Here is a 21300-nt window from a genome sequence, read left to right on the forward strand (position 1 = left end):
CTCTCGTACCAGAAAAAGGTCGATTTACTTATCCATTTAAAGAAAAGATATTTAATTTTTATTGTTAAATTTATTTTAAGATAAAAAAAAATATCTAAATATGTAATTACACATGTGCAACCAAACATAACACATACACTTATATTATAATTACATTATGACAAACAAACAAATGTATTACTAAGTATCCTTCCAAACATGCTCTTAAAGTGAAGACCCAAAGTTTCACCATCAGCACACAACTCAGCTAACGCTATGACGATTCACGATCAACATCTGCAACTCCTCAATGACCAAGGTCCATGAGACAAGCATCCAAACGAAGCAAACATACACACCACACCAAGTCAAATGCACCCCAGTTAAGCGGGATTTTACACTCTTGATCATCAACTTTGAACGATCTGTCACATCTTCATGCAGTGCACCAGATACAAAGCATTCAATCATCTCGAACTTAGTCTTTCTAGCCATTACTTCCAATGATTAAAGCCACTCTACGAGAGAGGAGCCATGTCGCTGGTTTGTCATCCAATATTCCCTATATTGTATCAGAAAGATCATTTTGTACCTAGCGCGTTCTGGATCCACTTTCCTCAAAAGCTAAAACTTGAATGCAACAGCCACTACAGATCGTAAGAACCCATATATCATATCAATATCCGTACGACTATGTTCAAGAAATTCTAAAACCCCTTTTTTTTTTTTAACTGTAAACGTCGGAACATGAATATGTATCTGAGTAGTATTATATTACCTATACTTATGAACACTAAAAATCTAACTCTACCCGTCTCAACATCTGATTGTTTTAATTTATTTCAACTCACAAATTAATAAGATATTAAATTCAACAAAATGATACTTACATAATCTCCGAAATACTAAAGAAAATCATAAGCATAAACTATTTATTTGCTGAGGCACGGTCAATAAGCTAATAGCAAAGGTCAGCAATGATAGTTATGCAGTTGTGGGAGTGTTGTAATGCCGCACGTGGATACGATCAGTGGTTGAGTAGCAATGACAGTTGTTCCATGGAGGTTGGATGGAAGTAGTCATTAGTAATGGAATCATATAAGATGACATTAACATGAATTTTTGAAGTGATCAATGTCTTAATAATTTCAAAACTTTGTACAGCATTTATGAACGGAATATTTATAGTGATCAATTTCTTAGTAATTTCAAAACTCTGTACAACATTTATGAACCGGACCAATTCAGAAAAATGATTATAAAAGAAAAAACATGCACTTAAGCGTGCTGAAATCTGAACAATCTACATTCAAACCCCCATATGCGGAATCAAACGATGCCTTAATAACACCAGTGAATTCTAAACTCTTATAGCATCAACATGGATGCAATGGATTTGGATACATACATCTGCTACTAAATAGTACTTGGCATCCATAGAACCTAGATGATGTGCAACAACTATTATACAACACATCTAAGCAATTTGTAATTTATTTTCATCGGAAGCTAGTTATTATAGTATTAATATATCATTGGCAATCCATGGAGTTTGAATCTTCCTGTGGTCAAAGGACACAGATATCAGGTAATCAATTTTTGAGTCAAATTTAAAAGGGATCAACGAAAGGGAACCTAAATTTAAACATCTCTTTAATTTATAGTCAACTACATCATGTGACCAAGTAGATGGATCTCATATATTTCCTATAATCATACCTGCAATGAACCAGAAACCTATAAGATAAGGCAAGTATTATTTCAACTCCATATCATCGCAAAAACATCTCTACAGCTTTGAAATCATATCCTGGGACCGCCAAATTTTCATTAAGGAAGCAACCAAAATCCTAACTTCATACCATTAGCTGTGTTCCGAGTATTCCCTTTTCTTTAAATATTACCATTATTAAGTAAATCTAACCACTACAATGTTTAATCCTTCGGCATGAGAATAAGTAGCTCGACTCTATCATCTAAAATGCTCCGCGACAATAGTGAACAAGGGTAAAAACTAGATACCGCAGTGGAAACTGGTTGGACAGTGGGGAAGTTACACTTAAAGAAAGAGTAGCTAATGGCTAATTGACATGTTTGTTACTCTTACAGTATCACAGATTAGAATAAACACATCATACCAGTAGCTATAAGCCCTAGCACCAGCAGCCTCTGAAAAGCAACATACTACATAGCAAAAGCTCAAAAATGCCTTGTGACATTTTGAGTGCCGCACAAAGTGGATTTTTTGTGAAGCAAGCATCAATTTTTGTCGCTTCAAATTATGCCATAAATATGCCTGTTTACAGCCAAGTTCGCCGGTGAATTTCCAGCTATACACAATCAATCTATGTTATAACGTTGATGAGACACAACCAATCAAGATTTCCCTTAAAATATCATTTGTTGCTATTGAAAAGACAAATGCTGCACGCAAAGGGGCACTTGTTGAACTCACAACTAATGGGATTATGTTTGTACCTAAAAGAATCTAAACACTTACTAAGCAACGACCAACATTCAAACAATTATGCCTACACTAGTCATAATAGGATAATCACCGAATCATAATTTTTTTTTATTTTTTATTTTAAAAAGAATCTCCAAACCCCACCCTCTGAGGGTGGACACTGAGAAATGTCAGCTTCCACATAGAAGCTCCCACATGCATAGTGCATGAGACAAAAACACTAAGGCACCCTTGAGTGTAGCAGCTAATACCTAAACTCCAAAATAGAGCACAGCTAAAAATACTTCCAAATAATTACTCAACTACAAGAGCAATGTATTAAACAGATGTCTAAGAATGTTAAAGGAGGCTAAAGAAAAGAATATGATCCGGCAGATTACCAATTCAACCAACAAAACACTACATATGCTGATAAACAAGTTTTATACATCAAGCATATCCTTACCACCGAAAAAGTTGCAGGTAAACTGTTCTGCTGAAGAGTCAACCTTTTATCTCTTCTGCCTCGCCCAAAAAGGACAGGTTGAATGGAAAAGATCTATTGTAGAAATTTCAATCAGAAGAAAATTAACTTCAAAATGTAGCCCCAGAGAGAAAGATAAACTTTTGAAATAATAAGAAACTATTTCCCACATTTGCGACAGCTGATTAACCAGTGAAACACAGAGCAGTGCTTTAACTTGCAAAGAAGAAATAAACAGAGAACCTAGTAGAAAAGAGGCTATGAAAAGAGGAACATAAACTAGGGAGGCTCCAAATAGAGTCACACTAACTAAATTTCATACTATTGCTACTAACTTTTGTTCGAATCACCAAAGGGTAACTTTTTGTGGGCAAACATAATCACGTTGTTATTATTTCTTTAGGACTAAACTACATATGTCACATCACCAGTCTCAGGAAAGGAGAGAGCGAAATAAGCAACCTAGATTGACGATTAAGCTTGCGCAATAGGCAGACCAGCTTAAAAGACCAAGGCAGGAATTACAAGATGGATGGATTAAGAATCATGAAAACCAGGATGTGTCCCCGAGACATGAAAGAACATAACAAAATAAAAAACTGCTGGGAAGTGCTAAAAGAGATAACACAAAAAAAGCCTCTGTAAAATAAATAAATAAATAAGTGCTATGTGTCACGATCAATAAGAGAAGCTTCTCCCTACCACAACTCACATTTTATGCAATAAGCATTTATTCAAGAACAAGCTTTAACTATCTACTTAAAACTGATTCCCTTCTAACAAAATTTCATTTTCATGTCATCTGAACTTGGTGGATTTTAGTTTAGAGCATACACGTGTCTTTTCATAGTTTTTCTGGTTGGCTACTAAATCAGCATTAGAACATTGTGAGTTGGTGACAAAACTTAGACACCACATTATCCTAATCACCTAAACAAAGAGGATCCAGGACAACATTTACCCACCCTTGAGTCTGAACTCCAACTGCCCCTCGGTCAAAGCTCAAAATTGAAGTATAAACTTAAAAAAAAGATAACTATGGTGGAGTTCAATTCTTAACTTACCGTAATCTTTTATCTAAATAGGTAAACTAGATAACTCAATTTCTAGGAAAATACTAACTCAGAAGAACATCAAAGTCTACAACCATAACATCAGAAAAGAGGAAGAAACTGCATAAAAATCTTCCATACAAGCCCCCTCCCCTCAATCAAGAAAAAGAGCAATCCGATACCGACAGTCTGTTAACCGACGGCCACCAGCTGTAACTTTACACGATATAATACAGTTGTACCAATCTACCAATCTAATGGATGCTACAGTACAGTATTTTAACAGCTTAGACATAGACCTGTCATATTTGGAACAGACACCATACAGCATGCACACAAGACAGTGCTTACTGAACTTCAATGTTAAGACCGGGAAAGCATCTTCAAGCAATGAAAAGAATGTCTTACCAATTAGTACGCCTCAATCCCAAGCTAGCTGGGATCGGCTATTAGGACCGTCATATGATTTCATTCCATTTAAACCCGTTTCATTCCAGTGTTCAATAATTTAGACTCTAGCCAATAGAAGTACATGTCTAAAAACTAAGATGGTAAATTGTATAAACGAGAGTTCCTACTTTTATCTTTCTGCTTTGATGAGTGGAGGTTATATTTTTATCTCTGGTTGCTAAGTGCACAATGCATTCATCGATCACATCTTCTGCCTTTGTGTGTCTGCTTTTTTTTTGTTTGGTTAAGTGTGTGCATCGCTGCTTTATGTAGTCACAGCAACCCAAAGCTGGCATAAGAACCCCTCTTAAGCGTAGTGGATATTCAGATCACCAAAAAAGTAAACTAGATTTCCAATCTATGCCCAGCAAACTGCACTGTCAGGGCCAAAACTGACCTTCACAAACTGTTTTTTTTTCCTTCTTATTTTTCCAAAAATCCATCATCTAATAGATTGTAAACTTTTGGTTAGGAAGCAGATAGCAGGACTACTTCTATACCATTCCTTGTGGAAAAGTGTTCTTCTATTGACTAACAAAAAAAGGAATACAGGAAAAAGCTATGATGTGGTATGATTTCAAGGTTATAATAAGGATCAGTCTTCACTATCCCATATCCAAAGAAGTACCACAACTAGTTATTATTTCTTTCCCGAAGCATGAAGGAGCATTAGAAGATAAAGGTAATTCTAGAGCATACATTTTATAGAAACTCTCATATGTACTGAACAGCTGAACCTAATGCATAGCAACGTTTAATTCGCAGGAAATATTTCCCTAAACTAGATTGCATAAGCAAGAAAGTGCATTAACATAGCTACAAATCCACTAGGACTAAGTTGACATAAATCGTCCTGATATGGGAAAGGTAAAATTTCAAAACCATAGGCAAAACAACTTAACTGCCACAGAAACTTCCAATCCAAAACCATCTCCAACAACAGGGCAGCAACCTGAAATGACAAAGCTAAGATAAAAACCCCCCAGAAAAGGAAGAAAGACACTGTAATTCGCACCTACATTGCAATGCAAACGCCCGATTGAGAGCTTAGTTACAACCATCAACCACTGCCTTCCACTTCCTGTTTACCATCCCAAACTCATGCTTTTCTACCACGGCCCTCGAACACGGCCTTTCTAGGCTTGCCTTTCTCTTCAACTGCAGCACGATCACTAAAAGTCCTACAAAATGGTAGCAGATGGAATAACAATCTACACGGTGGAATTTGCCGGTGTTACAAAATCTACAGAACACTCACTTCTGTTTCTTTCGGTTTTGCTCCTTGATAGTCCTGACCATATCCATAGCCATATCCTGGTGCTCTCTTGTCTGTGAATGCACATCTAGGCCCTCAACAGTTTCACAATCAACCTTGCAAATGCGGCACCACCCCATGCTCACGGGCTTCCTCTTTCTTGGTCTATCAAAGGAATCCATATCACCCTGAGAAGTTGTAGTTAAAAAAATTAATAAAACACTACTCATTTCATGCACATAATGACCATCACAAGATTGCCAGGCTATAAAGCTCAATTTTCAAGAAATAATATACTAATGGAAGGAAAAGAACAAGAAAATTACAGGATTCATAATGTAACACTTACCGCATAAAGTCCATCGTTTGGAAATCCCGGGACAGGATACCTGCTCCTAAAACCAGGCTCCCCAAACCGTGGTATACCCGGTTTGTTGCATCCAACTTGTTCACCAAAACCAGGAAAATCACCAGGCCCTGACAACTCCCCCCTATAAGCTCGGCCAGCAAAGGTACCAAAACCAGCAGGTTCAGCAAAACGTAAATGACTTGGTAATTTCTGAGGATCCAAAGGCTCAAGATGATGCAAATGATTCGGAACGTCTTTTCCAAACATATCACCACTATGGACATGGTTGTAAGGACGAATAAAGGTAGTATGCTCGGTACCTCTCAAGTCCCCAACACCATCAACCTCAAGTCCATGTGAGTGGCCAGGCAAAGGTTGGAACCTACCATCAGAGAATAAACCACCAGCCACATTGGAAGGAAAATTTAAAGGTTTAGGCCCTTCAATAAATTGGCAGGGCTCTCTGCCACCAATATCTTCAAAACCTGAGTGACTTCGAAATCCGCGCGGTGGAATGTTAAAGACCTCCCCATCAGGATTTCGGGCAGACATGTAACTTATCTGATGCACACCAAACCCAGGTCCTGCCCTTCTTCTATCATCATCATGAGGACCAAGTTGTGCTTCTCTTTCTCCACTGTCCTTGAAATGCATCGAACCAGGAGGATGATATGGTGGCAATAATCTGTTAGGTGGAACCCCAGCACTGACCTCCAATTTTGATCCTGAATCATATACTAATCCGCGAGGTGGCTTGTCAAGTGGCCGTGATGCTGCATCAACAAGTTCATTATTTAATGTAATCATTTAGGAAACTGATTATTTTTCTTCTGATAAATTAAATGATTATGGAAATTGTTGAATATCAAATTCCAACTCACCTTGATCATGAGGCACTGGTAAAGGACTTAAATGCTCTCCCATAGGCGCCTTCAACCTTTTATTCCTAGCTGATTCCATACTTCTAGATTGGCCAAATGGAACCTTTTCAAAAGACCCTGGCGGAAACGGGTTTGGTTGATTTCCATCGAACTGATTACTTTGATTTTGAAACATTTCAGATTCTGCTGGATTAACTGAGTGTTGTGTTCCACTGGGAATTTCAGGACCACTTAATGGTGCTCGTCCCATTCCCTTTATCTCCTCTCGGTAATCACCTGCTGGAGGAAACTGACCAGGCCCTCTACCAAAGGGTGTTGTAGAACCTGGACCAGGTATAGCACCAACGGAGGCATTACTAGGCTGCTTCAGGAATTGTGGATGATGATCACGAGAATTCAATGGCTGACAAGACTGGGGCACATCCCCTGAAGGCATCATTGCAGTGGGGGGATATCTGGGAACTTGGGCATGAGGAGCACAACCTGGAGGTGGCATTGGTGGTATTATCATAGGACCAAAAGGCCTTTGTTGAGAAGATGGTCCAGAGTTTGGTGGTGGCATCTCATGCCCATACTGCTGAAAACCCCCTCTGTCAACGGCAACGTCATGTGAATTTCTTCCAGCGTTCAGATTCATAATTGAACCATCAGCAGCATCAGATGATGCATGGTTTGCCAAAGAGTTGTCCAGTTCTTTTGGAGCATCATCATAGGCATCTTTCTCTGGTTTAACTGTTACATCAGCTGATTTGTTAGCAGATCTAGGCTCCAAAGAATTCTCATTCCCCTCTTCCTTAACCGTTCTTTTGCCCATAAGCTCGTCCGAATCACCCTTATGAACATGTATATCACTGCTGGCCCTCTGTCTATACTCATCAACAGTTTTCTTAAGCTTCTGTTGTTCAGCGTTTAAGTCAGCTTCAAATCTTGGGGCCATTGCATCAGTTGATTTGGCTGCAGAGGAAATTAGATCATTTTGAGCATTATCCTGGAAAGGAACTCCCACTTCTGGCCTTCCGGCAGTTTTGTCAGGTAACTGATCGCCATGGCTTTCTAGGGCTGAACGTTTCTTCTGATCCATAGACTCAAGCTCATTGCTCATGTGGTTCCCATAACTTGGATTCAGTTGTGGTTGGCTTGAAGCAGGCTGGACAGATCTGACCTGGGGTGCAGTATTATACCCACCATGGGCCTGAGAAATTGCCTGGACATGATTTTGCATCCCAGGTCTTCCTATATATGTTTGAGATTGTTGAAGCTGTGGGGGAGGTGGTAAGGAAACATTTTGCTGTGGTTGGATATACGTGTGCGTATTCTGAGGAACCACACTAGGAAGACCTTGAGGGCGAAACTGAGACTGCAAAGGCTGCTGGTGAGTAAGATGACCCTGTTGGTGTGACTGACTCTGCAATGGACCAGGAAATGCCTGCTGTTGACTGTATTGCTGAGACATTGGTTGTTGATTAGGCTGAACAGGATGTTGCTGAATTAAATGTCCTGCTTGTGGAGCAGGATAAAGTTGAGACTGTGCAGGAGTTTGACCTTGAGAAGGTACCAAGCCCCATTGCTGATTGGCGCGCAAAGGAGGTTGTTGAGGAACCTGACTATGAGTTTGAACTGGAGGAATAGGCCCACTAGTAAGATGCGGACGTATTGGAGTTTGCTGTGTAAACCCTATAGGCATTTGCTGCATGGGCTGGGGTTGTGGATAGGAATTGTACCCTGAAACTGCATTGGCTGTTGAATGGAGGGTCTGAGTCTGTCCATGAGCAGATTGGCCAGCCTGAGGTGGGCGGAATTGGCCATGAGATTGTTGATGATGTTGAACATTTATCTGCGGTTGAAGTTGTGAATGAGGTTGATGCACAAACGGCTGCGGTTGGGCTTGAGAAGACTGGGGAGGGTGAACCTGGGCAGGATGCTGCTGATACTGTGGCACCTGCACATTGTGTTGTGAATGAGGTTGCATCGGATAGGGCTGAGGATATGGCGGAGGCTGAGTAGGTGGCTGAGCATGAGAAGCCGGAAATATTTGTGATGGAATTTGGGTATGAGACTGCCCAGTAGGTGGAAGCTGCTGCTGTGGGTTGACTTGAACCTGGTTTTGATGTTGCTGAGCCACAGCTTGAACCTGTGGTTGAGTTGGCCCTTTAGGTAGAGCTTGCATTTGAGGTTGAATTTGAGGTTGAGGTAGAGGATTCAATGGTTGCGGCTGGGGCTGGGATTGAGGCTGTGCTGGGATTGGGGTCTGGGGTTGTGCTGGTGGCTGCATGTAAATTGGAGGTTGCTGCTGATATTGTTGGACGGGTTGTTGCTGATAGGGATAGTATTGTTGATAAGTTTGCTGTTGATAAGGATCATATCCAGCATATTGCTGAACATACTGTTGATATTGTTGCTGATACCACTGATCTGAAGTAGGCACACCAGCTGAAGCTGTAGCAGGAGCCAGAGAGCTGGCACTTGTCTGCTGATTAGGATCTTGTCCATGAAGCAGGGAAGCAGTAGTGCTTTGAGGATTTGGTGTTTGAGAAGCTGGAGTTCCTGAATGAGTTGTCGTTTGATTCGAGTCATCACCAGCAGCAGTGGTGGCTGCTCCAGAGCTAGGATTATCTTGGGCACCATTAGCTGCCTGTTGTGCAGGATATACACCCTGGATAGAAGATATACTAAGAAATCATTCCTTATAGGAAAAGATGAGTACTACATATGCATGAAAAGCACTCACAGGACAACTCTGGGCATGTTCATGCACTTGTCGATGCACAATCTGGACTCCACATCTATTGCATATAACTGGAGAATTCCCAAAGGAACAGCCAGAACAATGGGAAGTGCATTCAGATAAGGGACCTTCCCATGTGCATCCACTTCTGTGATAGAGACAACGCACTTTAACTTTGCCTATGCTTTCAGCAAGTGTCTTGTCTGACTCAATAAGGGGCTGCAAGAAAAAGCAAAATGCAACACATTTGAAATACCACGAGTAGCAAAACCATCAGCAATTATCTAAAAGGACAATGTACAGGGAGCTCACTTTAGAGTCTGCTTCAGTCACCAAGTATCCATCATAGGGACAGGCCCGGCTCCCATTGGCAACATGGGCCAGACAAGGTTTGCAGTAGAGATGAGTGCACTGTGATTGGAGGGCTTCATTGGGGAAGACAAGAGTGCGACAAACAGGACAGAAATACTCCCCAGGATAGGTATGGATGTCAACTATGCATTCAATATCAAAACCCATATCAAATCAGGAGTACAAAGTCAGTTCCCACAACGCATCCAATGTATTTATGGTTGCCTCCTCTGGTAGATGAAAGTTGCTCCCTACGTGCAAATTCCAAAGCTCGTCAAATAACTACACAATTAAAAACATGTCAATAAATGAAACACATATTCAGATAATAAATGAAGGCAAGAAAATTAACAAGTCAAAGCTCAAAACTTAAAAAGCCACAGATCCACCAGCAATTAACTCCCATGCATTACCACTTGTATATGCTGAATGTAACGGGAAAGGATGCATATATATATATATATATATATATATATATATATATATATATATATACACACACACACACACACACACACACGCAAAAAAATAAGCACAGGCAAAGAAAATTCCAGTGATGCCAATTCCGTAAACCCTGAGAGCTTGTTCTTAATCTAACTTCATTCTTAATCTATCCTACTACAAGAAATTACAAGCCTCGACCCTTTTGAATTGGGAAAAATGCACACAGTAACAGAAACACAAAAGTTAACAAATAGACAATGAATCATTTTCTGGAAGGAAAAAATGAGATTAGTAGAGTTTAGATAGAAGGTATGATAACCTAATCAAATTTCATATCTTAAAAAAAAATTTAATATTAGGAGCATGATTAGACGGATTTCAATCCTAAGAAGTATTCACAGATCAAAAATCACTAAACAATAAAAAGGACACAAACACCACTCACGAACATTCACCAGATATGAAACGCAAATCCCAAAAAAATCACTCCGATACACATAAATAAAGTAACATATATATAGATATAAAAGAAAAAGACGGAAGGGAGATTGCACGCCTTGTGTAGGTCAAAATGAATGCCCAAACTCCAAACCAGTGCCTGAAAATCCTAGGGTTTATCTCAATCAATCAAGCCAATAAAGTGCAGCACGTGAATTGGAGAGAAAATGGGCGTGTGCGGTGTGGCTAATGAGGAGGAGGAGGAGCAGCAGCAGCAGACTGAATATCAAAATGGCTGAACCTAGCGAAGCGGTGACTATCTGTATATATATTACAAATATAAGGAGAAAATAGGCGTCCCCGTTTCTGTTCTTTGTGAACAGACATATAACGGCGTTAGGGGTGGGTTTAACCCTAAATCATAACGCCACCTTAGGCCTCGCAGATATTTATATTACGTGCGTGAAACCCTATATTAATGAATATAAGTTTTAAAAAGTTTACATAAATAAAAACTGGGTGGAGTTAAAAATAAATTTAAAGGAAAAATGAACTAAAATCAGTAGATTTGTCTTGTATTGTATTTTTTATCTTTATGGTAGTCGATGTATACTTAAAATTTATAACCAACATATATTATTGTTACTTTAGCTTCAATGGGTGAACATAAAAAGAATTATGCACCAATTGCAAGGAATTATATATTATACCCAAAAAGAAAAAAAGGCACTAACCAGTAAGGAGTTAGAAAGAATAATAGTAAAAATTTGAATCTTTGGTTCCTCCGTCGATTAAAATATATTTCCCCCACTTCCTGCAAATAAATTTATATAAATAATTTTTCGGATTGCTAGGTTTCTTTTCTAAAACTTAATTTTATTTTATTTTTGTTCCTCTTTTTCTAAAACAACACCTTATTCTTTGAAAATTATTTGTTTCCACAATCAGAAATATAACATATAATAAAAAGCTTTCTTTTTTACATGTAATTTTTTCAACTTGGACAAAATCCCTCATGGTTTTCAATAAATTACGCTTTTGTTGCTTTGTCCGTAGAGTTTATAATATTCTTTATAAAGTAATATGACGTGAAATGAAATTTTGACATACTTCAATTTATCAATGTTTCAAAAATATTTATATAAGTAGAAAAAACTTTTGAAATTAAGATTTAACTTAATTTACTGTGCTTAAAGATGATGATCCTACTAAACAAATAGGAGTAAATAAAATTGACTAAATATCAGATAACTATGTCTAGCAATTATGTGCTACTGTCATTCTATTATGTAATTTTAAGCCGTTTTAATAAACAAAGTCTGATAAATTTCATATTGTGAATTGAAAAAACGGCATATATATATAGCTGCAAAACATAGATTCTGAGGAGTGAGGAACGTAAAATAAAATTAAAAATAAAAACTTATTAAAACTATGTGTTGCGGTGTTGGCTTCGTGAAATCGGAAGCTCTCAATCTTCCAAAGGAACATCAACTACTAGACAGACTGCCCCCTTATGTTATAAATAATCTAGCTACAGATAGGGTTGGCTATGTTTATTGTAATGACCCAAAAGGTCATCTTATGTTTTAGATTTCGAATCTACGCTCTTAAGCCTTAAAAATATTATTTTTATCTTCCTCGATTTGTGTGCCTATCCGGGCAGGTTTCCGGAAAGCTTTTATGTTAAAAACTAATGAAAATAAGAATTTTTGCCTTAAAAGTTGATTTTAGTTGATTTCGGTCAACATTTTTGTTAAACGTGCCCGGATCCGTATTTTGACGGTCCTGGTAGGTCCGTATCGAATTATGGGACCCGGGCGTATGCCCGGAATTGAATTCGGAGGTCCCTAACTTGAGTTATGAATTTTTGATAAAAATTAAAAGTTTGGAAATTATTTGTTTTTAAGAATTGATTGATATTTGGCATGGTTAGTATCGGGTCCGTATTTTAGTTTCGGAGCCCGGTACAGGTTCATTATGATATTTAAGACTTGTCTGTGAAATTTGGCGAGAAACGGAGTTGATTTGACGTGATTCGGACGTCCAGTTGAGAAGATATGAATTTTGAAGTGTTCTTGAGAATTTCATTTGATTTGGTGCTAAATTCGTAGTTCTATGTGTTATTTTGGCGATTTAACCGCGCGCAAGTTCGTATGATATTTTTAGACTTGTGTGCATGTTCGGTTTGGAGCCCTGAGGGCTCGGGTGAGTTTCGGATAGGCCACGGGATGTTTTGAACTTAGAAAATATTGCTGGTATAACTAAACCTGTTGCAGGCCTCTGATCTCGCAATTGCGAGATCAGGCTTCGCAAATGCGAAATAGGCAGGCCTGGCAATTGCGAGGTATCTATCGTAATTGCGAAGAAGGCCTGGGCCAGCATGTTCTCGCAATTGCGGGATTTTCTTTGCAATTGCGATGGGAGTCTGGGAAGGGCAGGTTCGCAAATGCGAACATCTACTCGCATTTGCGAGGTTCAGTGGTCGCAAATGCAACACTTTCCTCGCATTTGCGAAGGCAGCGGGATTGTGAAGGGCATCGCAATTGCGATTGTTCCTTCGCATTTGCGAAGCTCATGTCGCAATTGCGACACCTACAGCTGAGTAAAAGGGACTTAGACAGGATTTTTCATTCATTCTTCATATTTTCAAAACCCTAAACCGTAAGAGGCGATTTTTTAAAGACCAAATCTTTCCCAAATCATAGGTAAATGATTCCTAACTCTTTTCTTTCAATCTTTTATATCTTATAACAAGATTTCAACCTAAAATCTAGAATTTTTATGGCGAAATTAGTATTTTGGGTAGAACTTAGAAATTTCGAAATTTGAGGATTTAGACCTCAATTTGAGGTCGGATTCCAAAACTAATTACATATTCGAGCTCGGGGTGAATGGATAAAAAAATTTTGGTCCAAACCTCGGGTTTTGAACAAGCATGCCCAAGGTCGATTTTTCGACTTTTTGGAGGAAAATTTGGAAAAGTTTAACTTACACAATATAATTGATTCCTTTAGCAATATTTGATATTATTGAGTCATTTTTGAATAGATACGAGTGGTTTGGAGGTGAATTCCAAAGAAAAAGTTGTGATTGAGAATTAAGTGGCCTTCGGAGTAAGGTAAGTATTGTGTCTAACCCTGACTTGGGGGAATTAGGAACCTTAGATTTCTTGCTAAGTGAAATTCATGCGAGCGGCGTATATATGAGGTGACTAGTACTTATGCACCGCCAATTTACCTGTTTTTCATGTTTCTCTGTTTTTCTTATATTGTCTCATTCCTATGTCAAATTGCTACGTGTTATACTAGTATTGTTCAATTTATCGTTCTTATCATGTTTACAAATTTTCTGGTGATAATTGAGTTTTTATTTCAAAGTTGAGATTGATATTATGGAACCAAATGTTGAAGTAAGGTTTGTACTTATTATTCTATCTCCTTGTTGTTATTTATGCATTGCATTATGGTAAGGAGGAGTGTTAATGCACGAAGGGTGATGTCGTGCCATATTGTGAGTGTTAATGCACGAAGGGTGATGTCGTGCCATATTGTGAGTGTTAATGCACGAAGGGTGATGCCGTGCCATATTTGTGAGTGTTAATGCACGAAGGGTGATGTCGTGCCATGATATGAGAGTTAATGCACGAAGGGTGATGCCGTGCATTTTTCCTTACTGTATTCACTATTCTTGTTGATTCATGATATATTGACTGCTTCGGTGATCATTCTGTTGTAGTTCTTTATCTTGTATTCCCCTCGGTATGTTCTCCTCCCGACATTTTCTGTTTAGTTCTTCATTTATGTTATTTGCATATACACTGTTAAATTGTACAGGTTGATTTATAGGTGCCTTGCCTTAGCCTCGTCACTACTTCGTCGAGGTTAGGCTCGACACTTACCAGTACATAGGGTCGGTTGTACTGATACTGTACTCTGCACTTTCTATGCAGATTTTGATACCGACTTGGGTTGATCGAGATTTTGCTATTGGTCCGCTGTCCGGAGACTCAAGGTAGATCTGTCGGCATTCACAGACCTTGAAGTCCCCGTCTATCTTTTCTGTTCTACTGTTTCTTTCATTCAGATAGTTGTATTTCTTTCTGACTATTACTTGTAGCAAATTCTAGAATGCTCGTGAATTGTGACTCCAGATCCGGGTTGTAGTAATTAATACAGTTTAATGATATTCCGCACTTATTATATTTTATCTTAGTTAATTATTATTATTTACTGAATGGAAATAAGGAATTGGTTTAATGATTCTCTAACGTTGGCTTGCCTGGCAAGTGAAATGTTAGGCGCCATCACGGTCCCGTTGGTGGGAAATTTCGTGTCGTGACAGTTGGTATCAGAGCACTAGGTTGATTAGGTCTCACGATTCACGAGCAAGCTTAGTAGAGTCTGAAGGATCGGCACAGAGACGTCTGTACTTATCTCTCAGAGGCTATGGATTTTAGGAACAATTTCACTTCTTTCATTCCTTAACGTGCGGCATTGATTTTTGCTTGAAACCTATATCTCGTATTCCTTTGTATCCACTCGTGTATGACATTGCGCACTTGGTATCAGTTGTGCGTCAAAGGCTCGTGATGCCGCAGATGAACTACGAGGGACCTGAGATGCTCAAACATTGCCTCAACGTGTGATTCCGACTGAAGATGCGGACATATAAAGAGATCACCCAGTGAATAATATGTGTGTGGGGGGGGGGGGCAACGTAACTTGGCATCTGGTTGATTTATACGAGTTGTGAAGGTTAATATTGTGGACCATCGGACGTGGTGAACTATGACTTCACGCCGAGTGGGGGAGTCCACTATCAATGAATGGATTGCGAGTCATGTGTTATATCAGTTTTGGCCTGAAATGTATATATGTGGTACTGAAAGGTTCTCCCAAAATTTACATGTGTTTAAGGCCTGAGATTTTGTAGAGGATAAGGTTGGGACTTGCGGTATGTCCGCCTCCGTAATGATCTTATACTTCAGTACCAAAGGAGTTAGAGAAACAACATTAAATTTACATAAGGTCTACTCAGCTTGGACGTCACAGTTGTGGATTTTGGGGTGCTTCGAAGGAAGTACAGTGGTTGAAGAGATTCTGGACTAATAATTATCTGTATGGAGCTCTACTTTTATGATCATTGTATATAAATAGGGGTAAAGTTTACCCCAAAGAAGAATCAAAGAGTATGTTAAGAAATGGGTCAGCTCAACAGTGTTGAGTCAGCATAACAAAAGAAGAAATTGGCCTTGGGAGAGATAATTCTCCACAGGTGTCTATGGCAAGCCTATGAAGAGGGCAGACCAGTCAATACAACACCGCCCACTTGGCTCGGTTCTCAGAAATGCTTTTGAAAGAGTTTGTTTCCCGGACTCTCCGTAATGCATGGCGCATAGGGTTTGAACGATTTCGTCAGGTCACCATGACGGTGTCATAATATGCCATCAGGTTTAATAAGTTAGCTCGTCATATTCCTACTTTGCTTCCTACAGCCATAGAGCGAGTCCACATACTCATTAAAGGACTTAATTATGATCGTAAAATTTTGTATGACTCGGGAGCTACAGACTGATACTTTATTTCCACTAGTGGTAGAAATTGCCAAGATATTAGAACGTGTTCAGGGTGAGGAAGGAAACTAAAGAGACCAAGACGTGTCGAGGTTCTGGGGGATTCAGTGGATTCTACTCTGTGAGTATAAATCATTATGGCGGGGGCTCGGGTAGTTGGCCAGCCCAGTTCGCACATCGGATTAATCGAGGTGCTCCAGTAAGTTCTTTTAATGCACCACTTACATGAGTTTCCTATAATGGTTATTCCAGTTATCTGGCACAGACTCAATATGAGCAGCCAAACCCGCAAAGGGGTTGTTATGAATACGGCGATACTAGGCACATCATGAGAAAATTGTCCCAAACTTAGGAGAGGCATATTTCATCAAAGCACTCAAGCTACGTGCCCCATTGCAGTTACTACATCACCCGCACGATCAGTTAAGGGTGGAGGACAGGCGGGTAGAAGGCATCCTAGAGGTGGAGACCCCAGCCGTTGTTATATTTGTTTTATGGTATAGTGGAGATCGTTACATCAGATGGTGTCGTTATAGGTACGACCTCGATTTAAAATAAAGGAATAATTTCCTTAACTTGATTTTGTTCTGAGTATCTAGATGAGTCCTCCTATTGTGCTCCACTTATGAGTGAGCTTCGTAATTCTATAATCTACTTATGTGTCTACTTCTGTGGGGAGGTTTTATGGAGATAACTACACCTATCATTCCATGATGGACTCTAATAAGATCTGTGAGTCTAAAGGTGCCTCTCTGGTACTTATGTGGTATGTTTTGATGTATTTTCAGATAATTAATTACAAATTATGAATTATATGCCCTACCGGTGTGGGGTTCATTATATGTTGTGATTTTGCTTAACGAAAGTTATTTAAAAGGAGAAAATGGAAAGTTTCGATTGGCAAGATGTGCATATTACTTGTGATTCAGAACTGAGGCCGAGGTCCTCGTATTTTAAAATAAATTGATATATTTAAACCGTGCTATGAGTTGCGGTGGAAGTTATATAAGGATGAGATCCTTGTGATAAAAATTTCTTGTGCTTAAATTCTCCCTTGTGAAATTAAATTTGTACGATAGTACTAATAGGGAGTCATGCCTGCTAGGCTTATTTAAAAATATTTGTATGAAATTCTCTGTGCATACTTGCCAAATTCATGTTGTAATATTGAGTTGTAACCTACGAGGTAGGTGCCCGCCCAGGTGGTTAAATGTGACTCGTTAATTCGGGTAAATAATTATGAGGCCTTTATGCCTCGCATCTCGTTATTAGTATTGTGAAGGTTTGAAACGAGATTTTTGTTAACATGAAGTTAATCTACGATTCTGTATTTGATTATGAACAACTATTAAGACCAGATTGACCTAGAAGGGTGCCCCATTTAGATGGTCAGACGAGTGTGAGTTGAGCTTTCAGAAGCTCAAAACCTCTTTGACTACAACGCTAGTGTTGGTATTACCCACAGGTTCAGGATCGTATACGGTATATTGTGACGCCTCTCACATTGGGCTGGGTGCAGTATTAATGCAAGATGGCATGGGATTGCATATGCGTCGCGGCAGTTGAAAGTTCACGAGAAGAATTATCCTGTTCATGACTTAGAACAGGCAGCCATTGTTCATCCACTGAAGATTTGGAGGCATTACCTCTACGGTGTCTCGTGTGAGGTATTTACTGATCATCGTTGCCTTCAGTACCTGTTCAACAAAAAGATCTTAATTTGAGGCAGAGAAGATGGTTGGATTTATTGAAAGACTATGATATCACCATTTTGTATCACCCCGGAAAGGCCAATGTGGCGGCCGATGCTATGAGTAGAAAGGTTGTGAGTATGGGCAGTCTTGCGTATATTCCGGTTGGTGAGAGGCCATTAGCTGCACATGTTCAGACTTTGGCTAACCAATTCGTGAGGTTAGATGTTTCAGAACCCAGTCGAGTTCTAGCTTGCTCAGTCGCTCGGTCTTCTTTATATGAGCGCATCAGAGAGAGGCAGTATGATGATCCTCGTTTACTTGTCCTTAGGGACACGGTGCGACATGGTAATGCCAAACAGGTTGTTGTGGGGGAAGATGGAGTTATGCGAATGCAGGGTCGTATTTGTGTGCCTAATGTGGATGGGCTTCGTGAATTAATTCTTGAAGAGGCATACAGTTCCAGGTATTCTATTCATCCAGGTATCGCCAAAATATATCAAGATTTGCGGCAACATTATTGGTGGAGGAGAATGAAAAAGGATATAGTTACATATGTGGCTCGGTGTATGAATTGTCAGCAAGTTAAGTACGAGTATCAGAGACCTGGTAGGTTGCTTCAGAAGTTAGAAATTCCTGAATAGAAATGGGAGCGTATCACTATGGATTTTATTGTTGGACTCCCACAGACTCAGAGAAAATTTGATGCAGTTTGCGGTCATTGTGGACAGGTTAACCAAGTCAGCACATTTCATTCCAGTGGCAACTACCTATTCTTCAGAAGGGTTAGCTGAAATTTACATTCGTGAGATTTTTCGCCTTCACGGGGTGCCCGTGTCTATTATTTCAGATCGAGGTACGTAGTTTATCTCGCACTTTTGGAGGGCAGTACAGCGTGAGTTGGGTACGCGAGTTGAGTTGAGCACAACATTCCATCCTCAGACAGATGGGCAGTCCGAGCGTACTATTCAGATCTTGGAGTATATGCTCCGCTCCTATGTTATTGACTTTGGGGGTTCTTGGTATCAGTTCTTGCCGTTAGCGGAGTTTGTCTACAATAACAGCTACCAGTCAAACATTCAGATGGCTCCATATGAGGCATTATACGGAAGGCGATGCCGTTCGCTAGTTGGCTGGTTTGAACCGGAAGAGGCTCGGTTATTGGGTACCGATTTGGTGCAAGATGCCTTGGATAAGGTCAAGATTATTCAAAATCGACTTCGTACAGCTCAGTCCAGGCAAAAGAGTTATGCCGACCGTAGAGTTCGTGATGTGGCGTTCATGGTCGGAGAGAGGGTATTACTTCGGGTATCGCCCATGAAGGGTGTTCTGATATTTGGGAAGAAGGGCAAGTTAAGCCCTAGGTATATCGGGCCATTTGAGATCCTCGAGAGAGTTGGGGAGGTAGCTTATAGGCTTGCGTTGCCACCTAGTTTAGCAGTTATTCATCCGGTATTTCATGTGTCTATGCTTTGAAAGTATCACGGTGATCTATCCCATGTGTTAGATTTCAGCTCTGTCTAGTTGGACAAAAATTCGACTTACGAGGAGGAGCCGGTGGCAATTCTAGCCCGGCAAGTTCGCCAGTTGAGATCAAAGAGTTACCCTTCAGTTCGAGTGCAGTGGAGAGGTCAACCTATTGAGGCAGCTACTTGGGAGTCTGAGTCCGATATGCGGAGTAGATATCCCCACCTTTTCACTAGCCCAGATACTTTTCTATGTCCGTTCGAGGACGAACGGTTATTTTAGAGGTGGAGATTATGATGACCCAAAAGGTCATCTTATGTTTTAGAACTCGAATCTGCGCTCTTAAGCCTTAAAAATCTTATTTTTACCCTCCTCGATTTGCGTGCGCAGTCCGGACAGGTTTCCGGAAATCTTTTATATTAAAAACTAATGAAAATAAGAATTTTTACCTTAAAAGTTGATTTTAGTTGACTTCGGTCAACATTTTTGGTAAACAGGCCCGGATTTGTGTTTTGATGGTCCCGGTAGGTCCGTATCGAATTATGGGACCTGGGCGTATGCCCGAAATTGAATTCGGAGGTCCTTAAGTCATTTTAGAATAGGTGGCAAGATTTAAATCATTATGAATTATGTGGTGGCTGCACATCCATGTATAAAATATATCTCTAACTTAAGAGACATGGATGGATAAGCAACGTGAATCACAAACTCATTCTCATAAGCATCTGATGAGGATTCAAATGTAAATGTTGTGCATTACAAACGAAGGTCATATAAGCAACGCCCAAGCCTTCAACAATTCAAATTTACGTGAGATTTTGCAATTTTAAGGGAGTACGGTGTAATCTTTCTCAAGAGAATCGACTCAGGTATGTTAAGGCTATCCCTTCTTTTCCTTTGGTATGATCTATACGACACAAACGAAACGAGCAAAATACGCAATCTTCATAAATGACTCTATTCATAGAAATACTAGGGGTGTCTATAAGTGTCGTGAGGGTTAAAGGGTAAACGAAGGAAACAAAATGAGTTTCGTTCAAGATTGTCAATTTGGAATAAAATACGGTCCGAGCTATAATATCCGATATTTATGGACTAGTGCCATACAAGGTACCACATGAACATGATAGTAGGGTACATAAAGTGTGTTAAAAGTGAGTAGTATTTTAAGTAATTTGAGATAATTCTTGATTATGTGGATAATTGGGTAATTAATAATTTTTGGTGGGAGATTAATTAATTAATTACAATTTTTTGGATAAGATAACCCCCCCCCCAAACACGGCAGCCCAAATAGGTCTTGATCAAGGCCTATGTAATGACTCTTAGTTCATTAAAATAGGTGGCATAATTAGAGGCATTTAGGCAAAGATTTGTCACAAAAGTAAGGCCCACAAATCAACCATTTTAGGAAATATCCTTACCTCATTTAGGTTGGATGCTAAGCTTGCTAACGGATGAAGCTCACAAACCAACAATTTTGAGAAATCTCCTTACCTCATTTAGGTTGGATGCTAAGCTTGCTACGGATGAACTCACAAACCAACAATTATGAGAAATCTCCTTACCTCATTTAGGTTGGATGCTAAGATTGCTAACGGATGTAGCCTAAATAGCTCATTTGAAACTTCATAATACGATAAAGCGTGAGATTTGCGATTCGAAGGGAGTACGGTGCAATCTTTCTCAAGAATATCATATGGATTTTCCCCT

General features: G+C 39.5%; 2 protein-coding genes across 5 annotated transcripts; both read right to left on the reverse strand.

Moving 5' to 3' along the window:
* Nucleotides 1-1096: 1096 nt before the first annotated feature.
* On the reverse strand, nt 1097-5472 carry LOC138896523 (uncharacterized). Its single transcript, XM_070181684.1, has 4 exons — nt 5314-5472; nt 2892-2984; nt 2118-2275; nt 1097-1541 (listed from the first exon to the last, which is right to left on the reverse strand). The coding sequence occupies exons 1-4, from the start codon at nt 5470-5472 to the stop codon at nt 1496-1498; spliced, it is 456 nt and encodes a 151-aa protein (XP_070037785.1). The 3' UTR covers nt 1097-1495.
* On the reverse strand, nt 5089-11216 carry LOC104086521 (uncharacterized). Of its 4 annotated transcripts, none has more exons than XR_684116.4 (8): nt 10973-11216; nt 9934-10254; nt 9625-9840; nt 6897-9549; nt 6016-6788; nt 5670-5854; nt 5427-5592; nt 5089-5363 (listed from the first exon to the last, which is right to left on the reverse strand). XR_684116.4 is itself a non-coding variant. In XM_009590796.4 (7 exons), exons 2-7 carry the CDS (start codon nt 10138-10140, stop codon nt 5511-5513), a joined length of 4116 nt encoding a protein of 1371 aa, XP_009589091.1. In that variant the 5' UTR covers nt 10141-10223; nt 10973-11216; the 3' UTR covers nt 5089-5510. The 4 variants fall into 4 exon arrangements, 2 of the variants coding, with proteins under 2 accessions (XP_009589091.1, XP_009589090.1); XR_684114.4 differs by having other exon boundaries at nt 5431-5592; nt 10973-11215; XM_009590796.4 differs by having other exon boundaries at nt 5089-5592; nt 9934-10223.
* Between the last annotated feature and the right edge of the window lie 10084 nt (nt 11217-21300).

Source organism: Nicotiana tomentosiformis, chromosome 7 (assembly GCF_000390325.3).
Source record: "Nicotiana tomentosiformis chromosome 7, ASM39032v3, whole genome shotgun sequence".
Lineage (NCBI taxonomy): Eukaryota > Viridiplantae > Streptophyta > Magnoliopsida > Solanales > Solanaceae > Nicotiana > Nicotiana tomentosiformis.

Bases quoted from the DNA above. Each gene is read 5' to 3' on its own strand.
- LOC138896523 (XM_070181684.1), bottom strand. From the start codon at position 5,472: ATGGTTGTAACTAAGCTCTCAATCGGGCGTTTGCATTGCAATGTAGGT. The intron at 2,985-5,313 runs GTTAAGTTGTTT...TTTCTACAATAG, and splicing joins GATTGGAAGTTTCTGTGGCA to ATCTTTTCCATTCAACCTGT. The intron at 1,542-2,117 runs GTATGATGTGTT...CTTTGACCACAG, and splicing joins GCTAGGGCTTATAGCTACTG to GAAGATTCAAACTCCATGGA.
- LOC104086521 (XM_009590796.4), bottom strand. From the start codon at position 10,140: ATGGGTTTTGATATTGAATGCATAGTTGACATCCATACCTATCCTGGG. The intron at 9,841-9,933 runs GTGAGCTCCCTG...TTTTTCTTGCAG, and splicing joins TGACTGAAGCAGACTCTAAA to CCCCTTATTGAGTCAGACAA. The intron at 5,855-6,015 runs GTAAGTGTTACA...ACAACTTCTCAG, and splicing joins CAAACGATGGACTTTATGCG to GGTGATATGGATTCCTTTGA.